Here is a 15,386-nt window from a genome sequence, read left to right on the forward strand (position 1 = left end):
TGAGCCTCAAACGCTAGGGAGTAGAAATAGGTTTTGAGCCTGGACTTAAAGGAGTCGATGGAGGGGGCAGTTCTGATGGGGAGAGGGATGCTGTTCCACAGTCTCAGAGCTGTGGAGGAGTCTCGATCTCCCAACCTACCTCATTGCAGATCTTGCACTCATTTTTATCTGGACTCTCTCTGTGACTAACATTATAAAGCTGAAAGGCTTGATCAAATGTCCCCCTTGATCAAATGTCCAGTAAGTCATTACCCATCCTTGTAGTGCTTCCAATGCCTGTGGTATGCTTTATTTTGGGATATGCAGTATTTGTTAACTACGGAGGGTTTAAGGTGAATGAGAATGTGTATCATTGCGGAATGTATGGAACTAGAAAATCAAAATAAAAATAGGATTATAAAAATTTTAAAAAGCTGAAAGGCCACACAGTGTCGCCACTGGTGATGCTGCTGCCTCACAGCGCCGGAGACTCAGGTTGAATCCTGACATCAGGTTGAATACTGTCTAGGTTGACTCAGGTTGAATACTGTCTGGATGGACTTTGCACGTTCTCCCTGCGACCGCATGCATTTCCTTTGGGTGTTCCAGTCTCCTCCCACATCTCAAAGGTGTCATAACGTCGTAAGGTCATAAGTGATAGGAGCAGAATTAGGACGATCATGGCTGATCTATCTCTCCCTCCTGACCCCATTCTCCAGTCTTGTCCCCATAACCCCTGACACCTAATCACGAATCCATCTCTCTGCCTTAAAAATATCCATTGACATGGCCTCCACAGCCTTCTGTGGCAAAGAATCACCACCCTCTGACTCGAGAATCACCCTCCTCATCTCCTTGCTAAAGGAACGTCCTTTAATTCTGAGGCTAAGACTTCTGGTCCTGGACTCTCCCACTAGTGGAAACATCCTCTCCACATCCACTCTATCCAGGCCTTTCACTGTTCACTATTGTGTGGGTTTGTTGGTTAATTTGCCTCTGTATATTGCCCCGAGTGTGTAAGGAGTGGATGAGAAGGTGGGATAACATAGAACTATGGTCGAGCAGGTCGGCCTGCGGTCGGTGGGCCAAAGGGCCTGTTTCTATGCTGTGTTTCTAAACTAAACTATATTCAGCACTCTGGAATTTTTCCCATTGAGCTATCTGTTGTACATGTATGGCCTGATTGTACCCATGTATAGTATGATTTGACCAGATGGCATGCAAACACAGCTGTTCACTGTATCTGGGAACACATGACAATAATAAGCCAATACCAAAGCCAAGCAATTAAATGGCCTCGCAATTACTTACCTGGTGGCATGAAGGAGTCTTGCACTTCAGAAAATGAAGTAGATATTGTGACTTGTTTTGTCACCTCTCCCACATTCTCATCACAATAATGTATGAAATAATAAATCACAAGCAATTTTCTCACCCCCTCAGATACCCATCCACACTCAATCCCACTCATTCTGTAGGGGGCCGGTGTGTAGGAGCCATTTACACTTAAATTAGTGACTGTTATTATATTATGGCCATGTTTAATATTTCTAGTTTCTATTTGTCTGTACTTTGGAAGGTGGGATTTGATATGTAGAGAGTCTACATCTGAGGAGGCTAGTGTAGCCACAGAGATTGGGGGTCAGTTTAGTCTCGGAGGATGGAGAGAAAACAGTTTTTTACCACACGGTCACGACCACACGTAACGACCACACGGTAACGACTGAGTTGCTTGTAGGGGAAACAGTTGATAAGAACGATAAACTATGAATTATTCTTTTGATTTGTGCTACTTAGTAAAGACCAATTAATCAAGAAACAGCGTTTGGAAGATTCATTTTTGCTATCTCAGAGTGCTGTGTGTGCGCAGGCTATATCACCACCACATCCCCGAGCAGTAATGGCTATCGAAGTTGGACTGTGAGAAGGTATAGAAACTGCCATTACACACTGCTGTACATGTGCAGAGTGAGTGCTCACAATCTCATGTCAGCCCAAAGACACACACAGCCAACACACTCAACCCCTTACATCTCCCTGCCCTGCTGCTCGTTACCTCGTTGCCATACGGACACTGCTCCAGTTGGGCGCTCAACGAGCGAACAAAGTTTATTGGGTCCGTCAAAGCCTTTGTTAAATCTGCAAGGACAAACACAGTGTTGAGTGCTCAAACTCATAATGGCGCAGAAAGGGACAAAAGCGTAAAAAAAGCACGATCGCGCGGCCTCTGCCAAAACACGTCATCCCTTTTTTCAATTTGTGGAATTTGTGGAATTCTCTGCCACAGAGGGCAGCGGAGGCCAATTCACTGGATGAATTTAAAAGAGAGTTAGATAGAGCTCCAGGGGCTAGTGGAATCATGGGATATGGGGAGAAGGCAGGCACGGGTTGCTGATTGCGGTCATGGTCACAATGAATGGCGGTGCTGCCTCGAAGGGCCAAATGGCCTCCTCCTGCACCTATTGCCCATGTTTAAGTGGTGTTTGTAGGTGAATGCAGTGCTGAGGTTTTGGATCATAGAGTCTTCATCGGGAGGGTTGAGCAAAGGGCGAGAGCAGGTTAAGATACAGTCTGTTTTCTGTGCGTAATTCTTCCAAGGTCTTGGTGTGGTAGACCGCAGGCGGGATCATGGATTGCTCCTCCTGGAGGAAGGTGGACATCAGGGGGGGGGGGTGACCCTGAAGATGGCACCTGCAGAAAGTACCTCCTCCAACCTCATCTACTGTATCCGTTGCTCTAGATGTCAACTTATTTACATCGGCGAAACCAAACGCAGGCTCGGCGATCCCTTCGCTCAACCCCTTCGCTCAGTCCGCCTCAACCAACCTGATCTCCCGGTGGCTGAGCACTTCAACTCCCCCTCCCACTCCCAGTCTGATCTTTTTGTCATGGGCCTCCTCCAGTGCCATAGTGAGGCCCACCGGAAATTGGAGGAACAGCACCTCATATTTCGCCTGGGCAGCTTGCAGCCCAACGGTATGAACGTCGACTTCTCCAACTTTAGATAGTTCCTCTGTCCCTCCCTTCCCCTCCCCCTTCCCAGATCTCCCACTGTCTTCCTGTCTCCACCTATATCCTTCCTTTGTCCCGCCCCCCTGACATCAGTCTGAAGAAGAGGCTCGACCCGAAACGTCACCCATTCCTTCTTTCCTGAGATGCTGCCTGACCTGCTGAGTTACTCCAGCATTTTGTGAAATAAATACCTTCGATTTGTACCAGCATCTGCAGTTATTTTCTTACACTACCTGCATTCAGCTGCAACCCCTTGTGGACCACACTCTCGGATTATTACCCATTGAAACATCCCACATTAATTCCCGAGTAACCTCACTAGTTACAGTTGGAAATTACGCATCTAATGCTGATTCTGTCTTCTGCTGAGAGATACAATCCATTATTAATACAAATATATTACTCCCAGCAGCAAATTTTGCAGTGGCCCTCATGTGGCACCTTATCAAAAGCCTTTGGAAATAAGGTCATAAGAGATAGGAGCAGAATTAATCCATTCGGCCCATCAAGACTACTCTGCCATCCAATCTATCTTTCCCTCCTAACCCCATTCTCCTGCCTTCTCCCCATAACCCCTGACACCCGTACTGATCAAGAATCTATCTCTCTCTCTGCCTTAAAAATATCCACTGACTTGGCCTCCACAGCCTTCTGTGGCAAAGAATTACCACCCTCCGTCCAAAGAAATTCCTCCTCATCTCCTTCCTAGAGGAATCTGAAGAAGGGTCTCGACCCCGAAACGTCACCCATTCCTTCTCTCCAGAGATGCTGCCTGACCCGCTGAGTTACTCCAGCATTTTGTGGTAAAGGAATGCCCTTTAATTCTGAGGCTGGTCCTAGACTCTCCCACTAGTGGAAACATCCTCTCCACTTCCACTCTATCCAGGCCTTTCACTATTCGGTACGTTTCAATAAGGTCCCCCCCCCCCTCATTCTTCTAAACTCCAGCGAGTACAGGAAATCTATTTGCCGAATCTCCATCTTTGGTTCCTATATCCACCCTTCTTGCGGCATTCTCAAACACACCTATAACTTTGAATGAAAGTAAAGCTTCCTCCACAAGGCTCCATCAGAAACCCCGAGCTGCTGGAATGCATTAGGGATATGGATTAAACCTCCCTCTATGTTCTCCCGTTTAATAGTCCAAAAGCAGAAATAGAACACTGTGTCAACTTCCCTCTGGACTGGCACTTTACGTTCTTCCTTGGAGAAAATATCACATTAGAAACAGAGTTAAATGTCCTTTGGAATATCTGTCAAGCACTTGTCGAACATGACAATCACATTAGATATGGAGTGAACGATACAGTACGATGGAACTTTATTTATCCCAGGAGGGAAATTGGTCTGCCAACAGTCATATAGCACAAGACACATGAAACATGAAAGACTGGAGCGACTAGGCTTGTATACACTGGAATTTAGAAGGATGAGAGGGGATCTTATCGAAACGTATAAGATTATTAAGGGGTTGGACACGTTAGAGGCAGGAAACATGTTCCCAATGTTGGGGGAGTCCAGAACAAGGGGCCACCGTTTACGAATAAGGGGTAGGCCATTTAGAACTGAGATGAGGAAAAACCTTTTTCAGTCAGAGAGTTGTAAATCTGTGGAATTCTCTGCCTCAGAAGGCAGTGGAGGCCAATTCTCTGAATGCATTCAAGAGAGAGCTAGATAGAGCTCTTAAGGATAGCGGAGTCAGGGGGTATGGGGGAGAAGGCAGGAACGGGGTACTGATTGAGAATGATCAGCCATGATCACATTGTATAAGAAAATAACTGCAGATGCTGGTACATATCGAAGGTATTTATTCACAAAATGCTGGAGTAAATCAGCGGGTCAGGCAGCATCTCGGGAGAGAAGGAATGGGCGACGTTTCGGGTCGAGACCCTTCTTCAGACTGATGTCATGATCACATTGAATGGCGGCGCTGGCTCGAAGGGCCGAATGGCCTACTCCTGCACCTATTGTCTATTGTCTATTGAAATTAAAGTGACGAGTGGAAAGGATTGGGGATGTGCCAAGATTGGGGATGTGCCAAGATTGGGGGGAGGGGGGGGGGGGGGGTCAGTCTACCCCACGACAGAAAGGGGGAGGAGTTGTACAGTTTGATAGCCACAGGGAAGAAGGATCTCCTGTTGCTTTCCGTGCTGCATCTTGGTGGGACCAGTCCGTCGCTGAAGGTAGGTTGACCATGGAGGGGGTGAGCTGTATGGAGGGGGTGAGCTGTATGGAGGGGGTGAGCTGTCATGGAGGGGGTGAGCTGTCATGGAGGGGGTGAGCTGTCATGGAGGGGGTGAGCTGTATGGAGGGGGTGAGCTGTATGGAGGGGGTGAGCTGTTTGGAGGGGGTGAGCTGTATGGAGGGGGTGAGCTGTTTGGAGGGGGTGAGCTGTATGGAGGGGGTGAGCTGTATGGAGGGGGTGAGCTGTCATGGAGGGGGTGAGCTGTCATGGAGGGGGTGAGCTGTATGGAGGGGGTGAGCTGTCATGGAGGGGGTGAGCTGTCATGGAGGGGGTGAGCTGTTTGGAGGGGGTGAGCTGTATGGAGGGGGTGAGCTGTCATGGGGGGGGTGAGCATGTATTGTCCAGGATGCTCCACAGTCTGAGGATCCCTGATAAAGGTCCCTGATATCTTCTTAAACACTCCCTTGGACAGATCACACCCATTTGAGATGGAGTATCACACCCCTAGGTCAGGTACACCAAAGTTGACATGCACGGTAAGGTTAATACAGATTCGGTTTGACATCCATTTTGAGAAAGGTTTTTCTGCCAAGCTCCATCTGAGGACAGACACAAAAGCTGGAGTAACTCTGCGGGTCAGGCAGCATCTCTGGGGGAAAAAGAATAGGTGACGTTTTGGGTCGAGACCCTTCTTCAGATACTCCTCCGAAGCATCTCCTATTCCTTTTCTCCAGAGATGCTGACTGACCCGCTGAGTTACTCCAGCTTTTCATGTCTATCTCCAGTTTAAACCAGCATCTGCAGTTCCTTCCTCCACATTTTGTTAGCTCAATCTGAAGTCCATTGTCCATTTTAAATTGGGCTGTAGTGGCCGTAGAACCAAGGCAAAGGTGAAGACGAGGCCGACTCCCGGCAGCACTTACAGTTTAAACCAGCATCGGCAGTTCCTTCCCACACACTTACAAATTACTCCCGTGTCAGCTACCCGAACAGACCCTGGCAGGACCTGGGCCACACATGTCCTGAGGGAGTATAGGGGAAAAAAACTGCAGATGCTGGTTTTAAATCGAAGGTAGACACAAAATGCTGGAGTAACTCAGCGGCACTGGCAGCATCTCTGGAGAGAAGGAATGGGTGACGTTTCGGGCCGAGACCCTTCTACAGACTTTCTACCTTCCTGACAATAGACAAGAGACAATATGTGCAGGAGGAGGCTATTCGGCCCTTCGAGCCAGCACCGCCATTCAATGTGATCATGGCTGATCATTCTCAATCAGTACCCCATTCCTGCCTTCTCCCCATACCCCCTGACTCCGCTATCCTTAAGAGCTCTATCTAGCTCTCTCTTGAATGCATTTAGAGACTTGGCCTCCACTGCCTTCTGAGACAGAGAATTCCACAGATTCACAACACTCTGACTGAAAAAGTTTTTCCTCATCTCCGTTCTAAATGGCCCACCCCTTATTCTTAAACTGTGGCCCCTGGTTCTGAGGGAGTATGTTCCACCAACGACAGACACAAAAAGGTGGAGTAACTCAGCGGCACAGGGAGCACCTCTGGAAAGGCTCCACCAACGCTGCCTCAGCATGTTGTGCTGCGCAGATTATTTGGCTGCCAACTGCGTCATCAACACATGGTCAGAGAGCAGAGCAAAATGCTTGTGCTGGATGGAAGGCCAATTTCTGGGGGCCGGTAAGGAAGCGGACACGGACATAGCCCCCGGGATATGCTGGGAGTCAGCTTCATGTTTGCCTCAGTGCCTCACGCAGCGAGGACTTCAAACCATGGGCGGTGGATGAGGGACTGGCCTGGCCTGGAGCTACCTGTATCAGGTGTGAATTCCAAATCTGACCCCATGTCAATGCCTGGGTGCCTCCAGTCCAGGTAAGGAAATACCAGTGTTTAGTTTAGTTTAGAGATACAGCGCGGAAACAGGCCCTTCAGCCCACCGGGTCCATGCCGACCAGCGATCCCCACACACTAACACTATCCTACACACCCTAGGGACAATTTACACTTGTGCCAAGCCAATTAACCTACATACCTGTACGTCTTTGGAGTGTGGGAGGAAACCAAAGATCTCAGAGAAAACCCATGCAGGTCACGGGGAGAACGTACAAACTCCGTACAGACGGCACCCGTAGTCGGGATCGAACCCGGGTCCCTTGCGCTGCAAGCGCTGTAAGGCAGCAACTCTACCGCTGTGCCACCGTGCTCCCGACAAATTACAATTTAATTACGTGAGTGGATCTCTAAGGGCAGGTGTGGGTTGAATGTGGAGAGACAATAGACAATAGACAATAGACAATAGACAATAGACAACAGGTGCAGGAGTAGGCCATTCGGCCCTTTGAGCCAGCACCACCATTCAATGTGATCATGGCTGATCATTCTCAATCAGTACCCCGTTCCTGCCTTCTCCCCACACCCCCTGACTCCGCTATCCTTAAGAGCTCTATCTAGCTCTCTCTTGAATGCATTCAGAGAATTGGCCTCCACTGCCTTCTGAGGCAGAGAATTCCACAGATTCACAACTCTCTGACTGAAAAAGTTTTTCCTCATCTCCGTTCTAAACGGCCTACCCCTTATTCTTAAACTGTGGCCCCTGGTTCTGGACTCCCCCAACATTGGGAACATGTTTCCTGCCTCTAACGTGTCCAACCCCTTAATAATCTTATAAGTTTCAATAAGATCTCCTCTCATCCTTCAAAATTCCAGTGTATACAAGCCTAGTCGCTCCAGTCTTTCAACATACGACTGTCCCGCCATTCTGGGAATTAACCTAGTAAACCTACGCTGCACTCCCTCAATAGCAAGAATATCCTTCCTCAAATTTGGAGACCAAAACTGCACACAGTACTCCAAGTCTCAATAGGGCCCTGTACAACTGCAGAAGGACCTCTTTGCTCCTATACTCAACTCCTCTTGTTATGAAGGCCAACATTCCATTGGCTTTCTTCACTGCCTGCTGTACCTGCATGCTTCCTTTCAGTGACTGATGCACTAGGACACCCAGATCTCGTTGTACGTCCCCTGTTCCTAACTTGACACCATTCAGATAATAATCTGCCTTCCTATTCTTACCACCAAAGTGGATAACCTCACACTTATCCACATTAAACTGCATCTGCCATGCATCCGCCCACTCACACAACCTGTCCAAGTCACCCTGCAACCTCATAGCATCTTCCTCACAGTTCACACTACCACCCAGCTTTGTGTCATCTGCAAATTTGCTAATGTTATTTTAAATCCCTTCATCCAAGTCATTAATGTATAACTGTACAACTGCAGAAGGAGCTCCCTGCTCCTATCATCGGTGGTGGTAACATCAAACGCGTGTGGGAGGTGCAGTAAATGTGAGCGGCCAGTGTAGTGATCCATCTCACCTGCCCAGGTGTGAGGTATGTAGTCCCCCACTTCAATATAGACGAACAGCGTCGGCATGGTGAGCAGGTGGTTGGTGTCATTGCGCAGACCTACGTGGTGATAGCCTGTGGAGGCAATCAACATCACACTCAGGAACATTGTACAGCAGGATATAAGAAAATAACTGCAGATGCTGGTACAAATTGATTTATTCACAAAATGCTGGAGTAACTCAGCAGGTCAGGCAGCATCTCGGGAGAGAAGGAATGGGTGACGTTTCGGGTCGAGACCCTTCTTCAGACTGATGTCGGGGGTGGGACAAAGGAAGGATATAGGTGGAGACAGGAAGATAGAGGGAGATCTGGGAAGGAGGAGGGGAAGGGAGGGACAGAGGAACTATCTGAAGTTGGAGAAGTCGATGTTCATACCACTGGGCTGCAAACTGCCCAGGCGAAATATGAGGTGCTGCTCCTCCAATTTCCGGCGGGCCCCACTATGGCACTGGAGGAGGCCCATGACAGAGAGGTCAGACTGGGAATGGGAGGGGGAGTTAAAGTGCTGGGCCAACGGGAGATCAGTTGCGTTAATGCGGACCGAGCGCAGGTGTTCAGCGAAGCGATCGCCGAGCCTGCTCTTGGTTTCGCCGATATAAATAAGTTGACATCTAGAGCAGCGGATGCAATAGATGAGGTTGGAGGAGGTGCAGGTGAACCTCTGTCTCACCTGGAAAGACTGTTTGGGTCCTTTGATGGAGTTGAGGGGGGAGGTAAAGGGACAGGTGTTGCATCTCGTGCGGTTGCAAGGGAAAGTGCCCGGGGTTAGGGTGGTTTGGGTAGGAAGGGACGAGTGGACCAGGGAGTTGCGGAGGGAACGGTCTCTGCGGAATGCAGAGAGGGGAGGGGTTGGGAAGATATGGCCAGTGGTGGGGTCCTGTTGTAGGTGACGGAAATGTTGGTGGATGATATGTTGGATCCGCTGGCTGGTGGGGTGGAAGGTGAGAACGAGGGGGATCCTGTCCTTGTTGCGAGTGGGGGGAGGGGGAGCAAGAGCTGAGCTGCGGGATGTAGAAGAGACCCTAGTGAGAGCCTCATCTATAATGGAGGAGGGGAAGCCCCGTTTTCTGAAAAACGAGGACATCTCGGAAGCCCTAGTCTGAAACACCTCATCCCGGGCGCAGATGCGGCGTAGACGGAGGAATTGGGAGTAGGGGATAGACTTTTTGCAGGGGACCGGGTGGGAAGAAGTGTAGTCCAGATAGCTGTGCGAGTCAGTGGGCTTGTATCCAGATAGCTGTGCAGCAGGGATAGGTTGAGAAGAACAGGGCAGGTGAAGGACAGTGAATGGTAAATAACGTTTAGCTTAGTTTAGTTTAGTTGAAATTTAATTTAATTTAATTTAGTTCAGAGATACATAGAAACGTAGAAACATTGAAAATAGGTGCCGGAGTAGGCCATTCGGCCGTTCGAACCTGCACCGCCATTCAATACGATCAAGGCTGATCATTCAAAGTCAGTGCCCCATTCCTGCTTTCTCCCCATATCCTTTGATTCCGTTAGCCCTGAGAGCATACTGCGCGGAAACAAGCCCTTCGGCCCACCGAGTCCGCGCCGACCAGCAATCACCGCACATTAACACTATCCTATACACACTAGGGACAATTTACACACACACCAAGCCAATTAACCTACAAACCTGTACGTCTTTGGAGTGTGGGAGGAAACCGAAGATCTCGGAGAAAACCCAGGCAGGTCACTGGGAGAACGTACAAACTCCGTACAGACAGCACCCGTAGTCGGGATGGAACCCGGGTCTCCGGCGCTGCATTTGCTGGAAGGCGGCAACTCGACCGCTGCGCCACCGTGACCCGCCCTTTTGTACGGGGAAGTAAACAATTACCGATGCCGGCAATTCAAAATGAAAGCTGAAAATGCACCCGTTAACAAAGAAACAGAGTGAAAGTTTCAGGTCAATGAATTTTCAAGATTGATCTTAAACATTAACAGGTTCAAGCTGCACAGATGCGGTCTGATCTGTTGAGTATTTCCAGTATTTTCTGTAAATTATAATATGGGTTATCTACATGTAAATATCTATGGAATCACATGTACACTTGAAATTGGATTCTGGAATGCAGGAATGTCCCGTAAATCCTGTAAAAATATGATCTGGCACTTATGAATTATCCATGGAATGATAAAATGGAGCTTTGGGTATGTGCCTGTAATGTGGTCTAAACATTCAGCATAACATGACCTTGGTGTAAAATGGCATTTGGCTGTATAAAGTCTGGAGACTACCTGTCTATTTAGTTTAGTTTCGAGATACGGACCCGGAAAAAGGCCCTTCGGCCCACTGAGTCCGCACCGACCAGCGTTCCCCGCGCACGAACACTACCCTACACACGCTCGGGACAGTTTTACATTTACACCAAGCCAATTAACCTACAAACCTGCACGTCTTTGGAGTGTGGGACGAAACCGAAGATCTCAGAGAAAACCCACGTAGGTCACGGGGAGAACGTACAAACTCCGTACAGATAAGCACCCGTAGTCGGGATCGAACCCGGGCCTCTGGCGCTGTAAGGCAGTAGCTCTACCGCTAAGCCACCGTGCCGCCCAATTATATGTTGAGGACTTTGTGAATAACCATATAACATGGGGATCCAGGACTATTATGCGTGCGGTCTGTGATTGTAGGGAACATCCTTGCACTGTGACCTTGAGTTTCAGAATGCTCATGGAATTACAGGAAAAAAAGTCATGTAAATACGGTCTGTATTTGTAAGGTGAATGTGAACATAATTTTACACACAAAAGGCGGTCGGTATATGGGACAAACTGCAAGAGGAGGTATTTGAGGCAGAAACTATCCCAACTTTTAAGAAACAGTTAGACAGGTACATGGATAGGACAGGTTTGGAGGGATATGGGCCAAATGCAGGCAGGTGGGACTAGCGTAGCTGGGACATGTTGGCCAGTGTGGGCAAGTTGGGCCGAAGGGCCTGTTTCCACGCTGTATCACTCTATGACTATAATACTATTAATATAGGGAATGTACACGTGCATGTGATCAAGGATTCTGATGTCTGGGTTTATGGTGAATGGGCATAGACAATAGACAATAGACAATAGGTGCAGGAGGAGGCCATTCGGCCCTTCGAGCCAGCACCGCCATTCAATGTGATCATGGCTGATCATTCTCAATCAGTACCCCGTTCCTGCCTTCTCCCCATACCCCCTGACTCCGCTATCCTTAAGAGCTCTATCTAGCTCTCTCTTGAATGCATTCAGAGAATTGGCCTCCACTGCCTTCTGAGGCAGAGAATTCCACAGATTCACAACTCTCTGACTCAAAAGGTTTTTCCTCATCTCAGTTCTAAATGGCCTACCCCTTATTCTTAAACTGTGGCCCCTTGTTCTGGACTCCCCCAACATTGGGAACATGTTTCCTGTCTCTAACGTGTCCAACCCCTTAATAATCTTATACGTATCGATAAGATCTCCTCTCATCCTTCTAAATTCCAGTGTATACAAGCCTAGTCGCTCCAGTCTTTCAACATATGACAGTCCTGCCATTCCGGGAATTAACCTAGTAAACCTACACTGCACGCCCTCAATAGCAAGAATATCCTTCCTCAAATTTGGAGACCAAAACTGCACACAGTACTCCAGGTGCGGTCTCACTAGGGCCCTGTACAACTGCAGAAGGACCTCTTTGCTCCTATACTCAACTCCTCTTGTTATGAAGACCAACATTCCATTGGCTTTCTTCACTGCCTGCTGTACCTGCATGCTTCCTTTCAGTGACTAGTGCACTAGGACACCCAGATCGCGTGAACTATAATGTGGGAGTGAATGATAAATCGGTGCAAATGATGGGAAGCAGCTAGACCAGGCATACCTGTTTGGACAGCCGTAACTGGAAGAATCCTGTGCCCAACGAATTTTCCACTTTCTTCAAAAGTGGCAATTCGTACAAAGGTCATATCCGGCACGAGGATCTGCAAGGCAAGGGTTCCGATCAGACAGCAGCTGAGGTGTCATTCCCAAACAGACAGCGAGATCCACCCAGACATCAGCAACAGAAGCCAACCATGTGGCAGGGGGCGGTGAACAGCCTGAACCAGAGATACTAGAGGAGCAAGATAGACCACTCGACCCTAAAAACCCTAGTCCGTCACGGCGCCATTTTAGTAGGCAGAAACTTGCAGAGACATTTAAAAAGAAAAATAACAAAAATCTGTGAATTGATAGATGAGATATATTCTGCATATATATGCAGAATATATATGCAATATTCTGCATATTCTGCATTTAATATTCTGCATTATTATGCATAATAATATGCATTGTTGCATATTCTGCAATATATATATATATGCAGATATATTCTGCATATTCTGCAGAATGAGATATATTCTGCATATTCTGCATAGATGAGATAGATTCTCATCTATCAGATATCTAATATATCTGATAGATGAGATATATTCTGCATCACACATACTGTTCCCCCACCACACTGATTACACTGCGAGAGGCATGGCGAACAGCGGGTTTTGCTTACTAAAATGGCTCCTGCACTTCAGCATAGGCGATTTCAACGGAGTGGTCCATCTTGTTCCTCTAGTATCTTTGGCCTGAACCCAGGCAAGGAGGCCATGGGTGAGAGGTCTGATGGTACCAGTAATGGTGTGGACTGGATTGTCCTGCACCCTGCGGCCCACAGCCACGTTCACTGGCTGCCCAGCCTGAGGGTTTTACCTGAAAGGGTGAACTGAGTAAGCTGACCCTCCACCTACAGCCGGGACATCCCTGGGTAGAGCACGTCCTGAGTGGCCAGCTTCCTTCGGTACAAATGAGGTTGAGGTCCAGCCGGCCCAGCCACCATTGGGATGGGGGGAGGTGGGGGAGGGTGGGGGAGGGGGGAGGGTGAATGGGAGGAGGGGCTAGAATCAAATGAGCCACCTCACATGAAGTCCAAGGCTAAATCCTGATCATGTGTGATCTCAGAAAGTCATATAGCACGGAGAAGAGACCTGCAGCCTACTGAGTCGACTTCAACCATTAACCGCCCACTTACATAAGGTCATCAGGGATGCAAACAGAGATCAAATGTGGTCAGAGACAGTGAGACTGGTTGGAGAACTGGGAAGGGGGAGGGGTTGGAGAGGGAGGGAACGCAAGGGTTCCTTCAGGATGCCCAATAGGAGCATTGGGGTCTGGGCTCCAGTGAGACTGGCTTACTAAGACATTGGAGCTGGGAGCTCTTGCAGTTTCACTGGGAGAGCTGGTCACAAGGCCATTAGTGATTGGAGCAGAATTAGGCCATTCAGCCCATCAAGTCTACTCCGCCATTCAACCATGGCTGATCCGTCTCTCCCTCCTGACCCCATTCTCCTGCCTTCTCCCCGTAACCCCTGACACCCGCAGGAATCAGTTGGGCCCCAATGAGCCCGGCTGGGGTGGGGATGGGGTTGGGGTGTCATGAGCTTGTCGTGTTCAGGACCTGGGGTCTTGGCCCATGGGCAAGTGGGCTGAGTTTGAGCCATCCCCACTCAACTGGGTTAGAAACATAGAAACATAGAAAATAGGTGCAGGAGTAGGCCATTCGGCCCTTCGCGCCTGCACCGCCATTCAATATGATCATGGCTGATCATCCAACTCAGTATCCTGTACCTGCCTTCTCTCCATACCCCCTGATCCCTTTAGCCACAAGGGCCACATCTAACTCCCTCTTAAATATAGCCAATGAACTGGCCTCAACTACCTTCTGTGGCAGAGAATTCCACAGATTCACCACACTGTGTGAAAAAAAACTTTCTCATCTCGGTCCTAAAAGACTTCCCCCTTATCCTTAAACTGTGACCCCTTGTTCTGGACTTCCCCAACATCGGGAACAATCTTCCTGCATCTAGCCTGTCCAACCCCTTAAGAATTTTGTAAGTTTCTATAAGATCCCCCCTCGGTCTTCTAAATTCCAGCGAGTACAAGCCGAGTCTATCTAGTCTTTCTTCATATGAAAGTCCTGCCATCCCAGGAATCAATCTGGTGAACCTTCTCTGTACTCCCTCTATGGCAAGAATGTCTTTCCTCAGATTAGGAGACCAAAACTGTACGCAATACTCCAGGTGTGGTCTCACCAATGCGTGAAGCTGTGGAAGAAAACAATGCACGTGTTGCAACGGTATGCTCTTGAGCACTGTACCTTTTCAAAGACAAATGGTTCGTCATCCCTCCACTGAGGGTTGATGGAGTTTTGCTCACAGGTCAACTTTGTCCTGAATTTCTGCCGGGGGTCATTTGGGAGCCCAAACAACTCCACTTCAACATAGAACTTACAGTTCCGATCCGACAGAAATTGCCCTGATTTAACCTGTAACAGAAAGCAGCAAGGGTTAAATTCACGTTCATAAGTGATAGGAGCAGATTTAGGCCATTCAGCCCATCAAGTCTACTCCACCATTCAATCATGGCTGATCTATCTTTCCCTCTTAACCCCATTTTCCTGCCTTCTCCCCATAACCCCTGACATGCATGCTCATCAAGAATCTGTTTTGTAAACAGCATCTGCAGCTCCTTGTTTCTACATCCCTTCTCTCCAGTGATGCTGCCTGTCCCGCCGAGTTACTCCAGCATTTTGTGCCTGCCTTCAGTGTAGACCAGCATCTGCAGTTCCTTCCTGCGCATGTTTCCGCTTATGTTGAAAGACTGGAGCGACTAGGCTTGTATACACTGGAATTTAGAAGGATGAGAGGGGATCTTATCGAAACGTATAAGATTATTAAGGGGTTGGGCATGTTAGAGGCAGGAAACATGTTCCCAAAGTTGGGGGAGTCCAG

The 15,386-nt window shown here is 48.5% G+C and overlaps 1 protein-coding gene across 1 annotated transcript in view; it reads right to left on the reverse strand.

Moving 5' to 3' along the window:
* Nucleotides 1–15,386, reverse strand: part of LOC144597568 (1-phosphatidylinositol 4,5-bisphosphate phosphodiesterase beta-2-like) — a 134,507-nt gene that overhangs the window by 43,833 nt on the left and 75,288 nt on the right. Inside the window, exons 20-23 of the mRNA XM_078407054.1 lie at nt 14,753–14,920; nt 12,446–12,545; nt 8,566–8,670; nt 2,036–2,118 (exon numbers count right to left, since the gene is read on the reverse strand). Of these exons, the coding sequence (XP_078263180.1) occupies nt 2,036–2,118; nt 8,566–8,670; nt 12,446–12,545; nt 14,753–14,920 (456 nt within the window). The remainder of the gene's footprint in view (nt 1–2,035; nt 2,119–8,565; nt 8,671–12,445; nt 12,546–14,752; nt 14,921–15,386) is intronic.

This window comes from Rhinoraja longicauda, chromosome 10 (genome assembly GCF_053455715.1).
Source record: "Rhinoraja longicauda isolate Sanriku21f chromosome 10, sRhiLon1.1, whole genome shotgun sequence".
Classification (NCBI taxonomy): domain Eukaryota; kingdom Metazoa; phylum Chordata; class Chondrichthyes; order Rajiformes; family Arhynchobatidae; genus Rhinoraja; species Rhinoraja longicauda.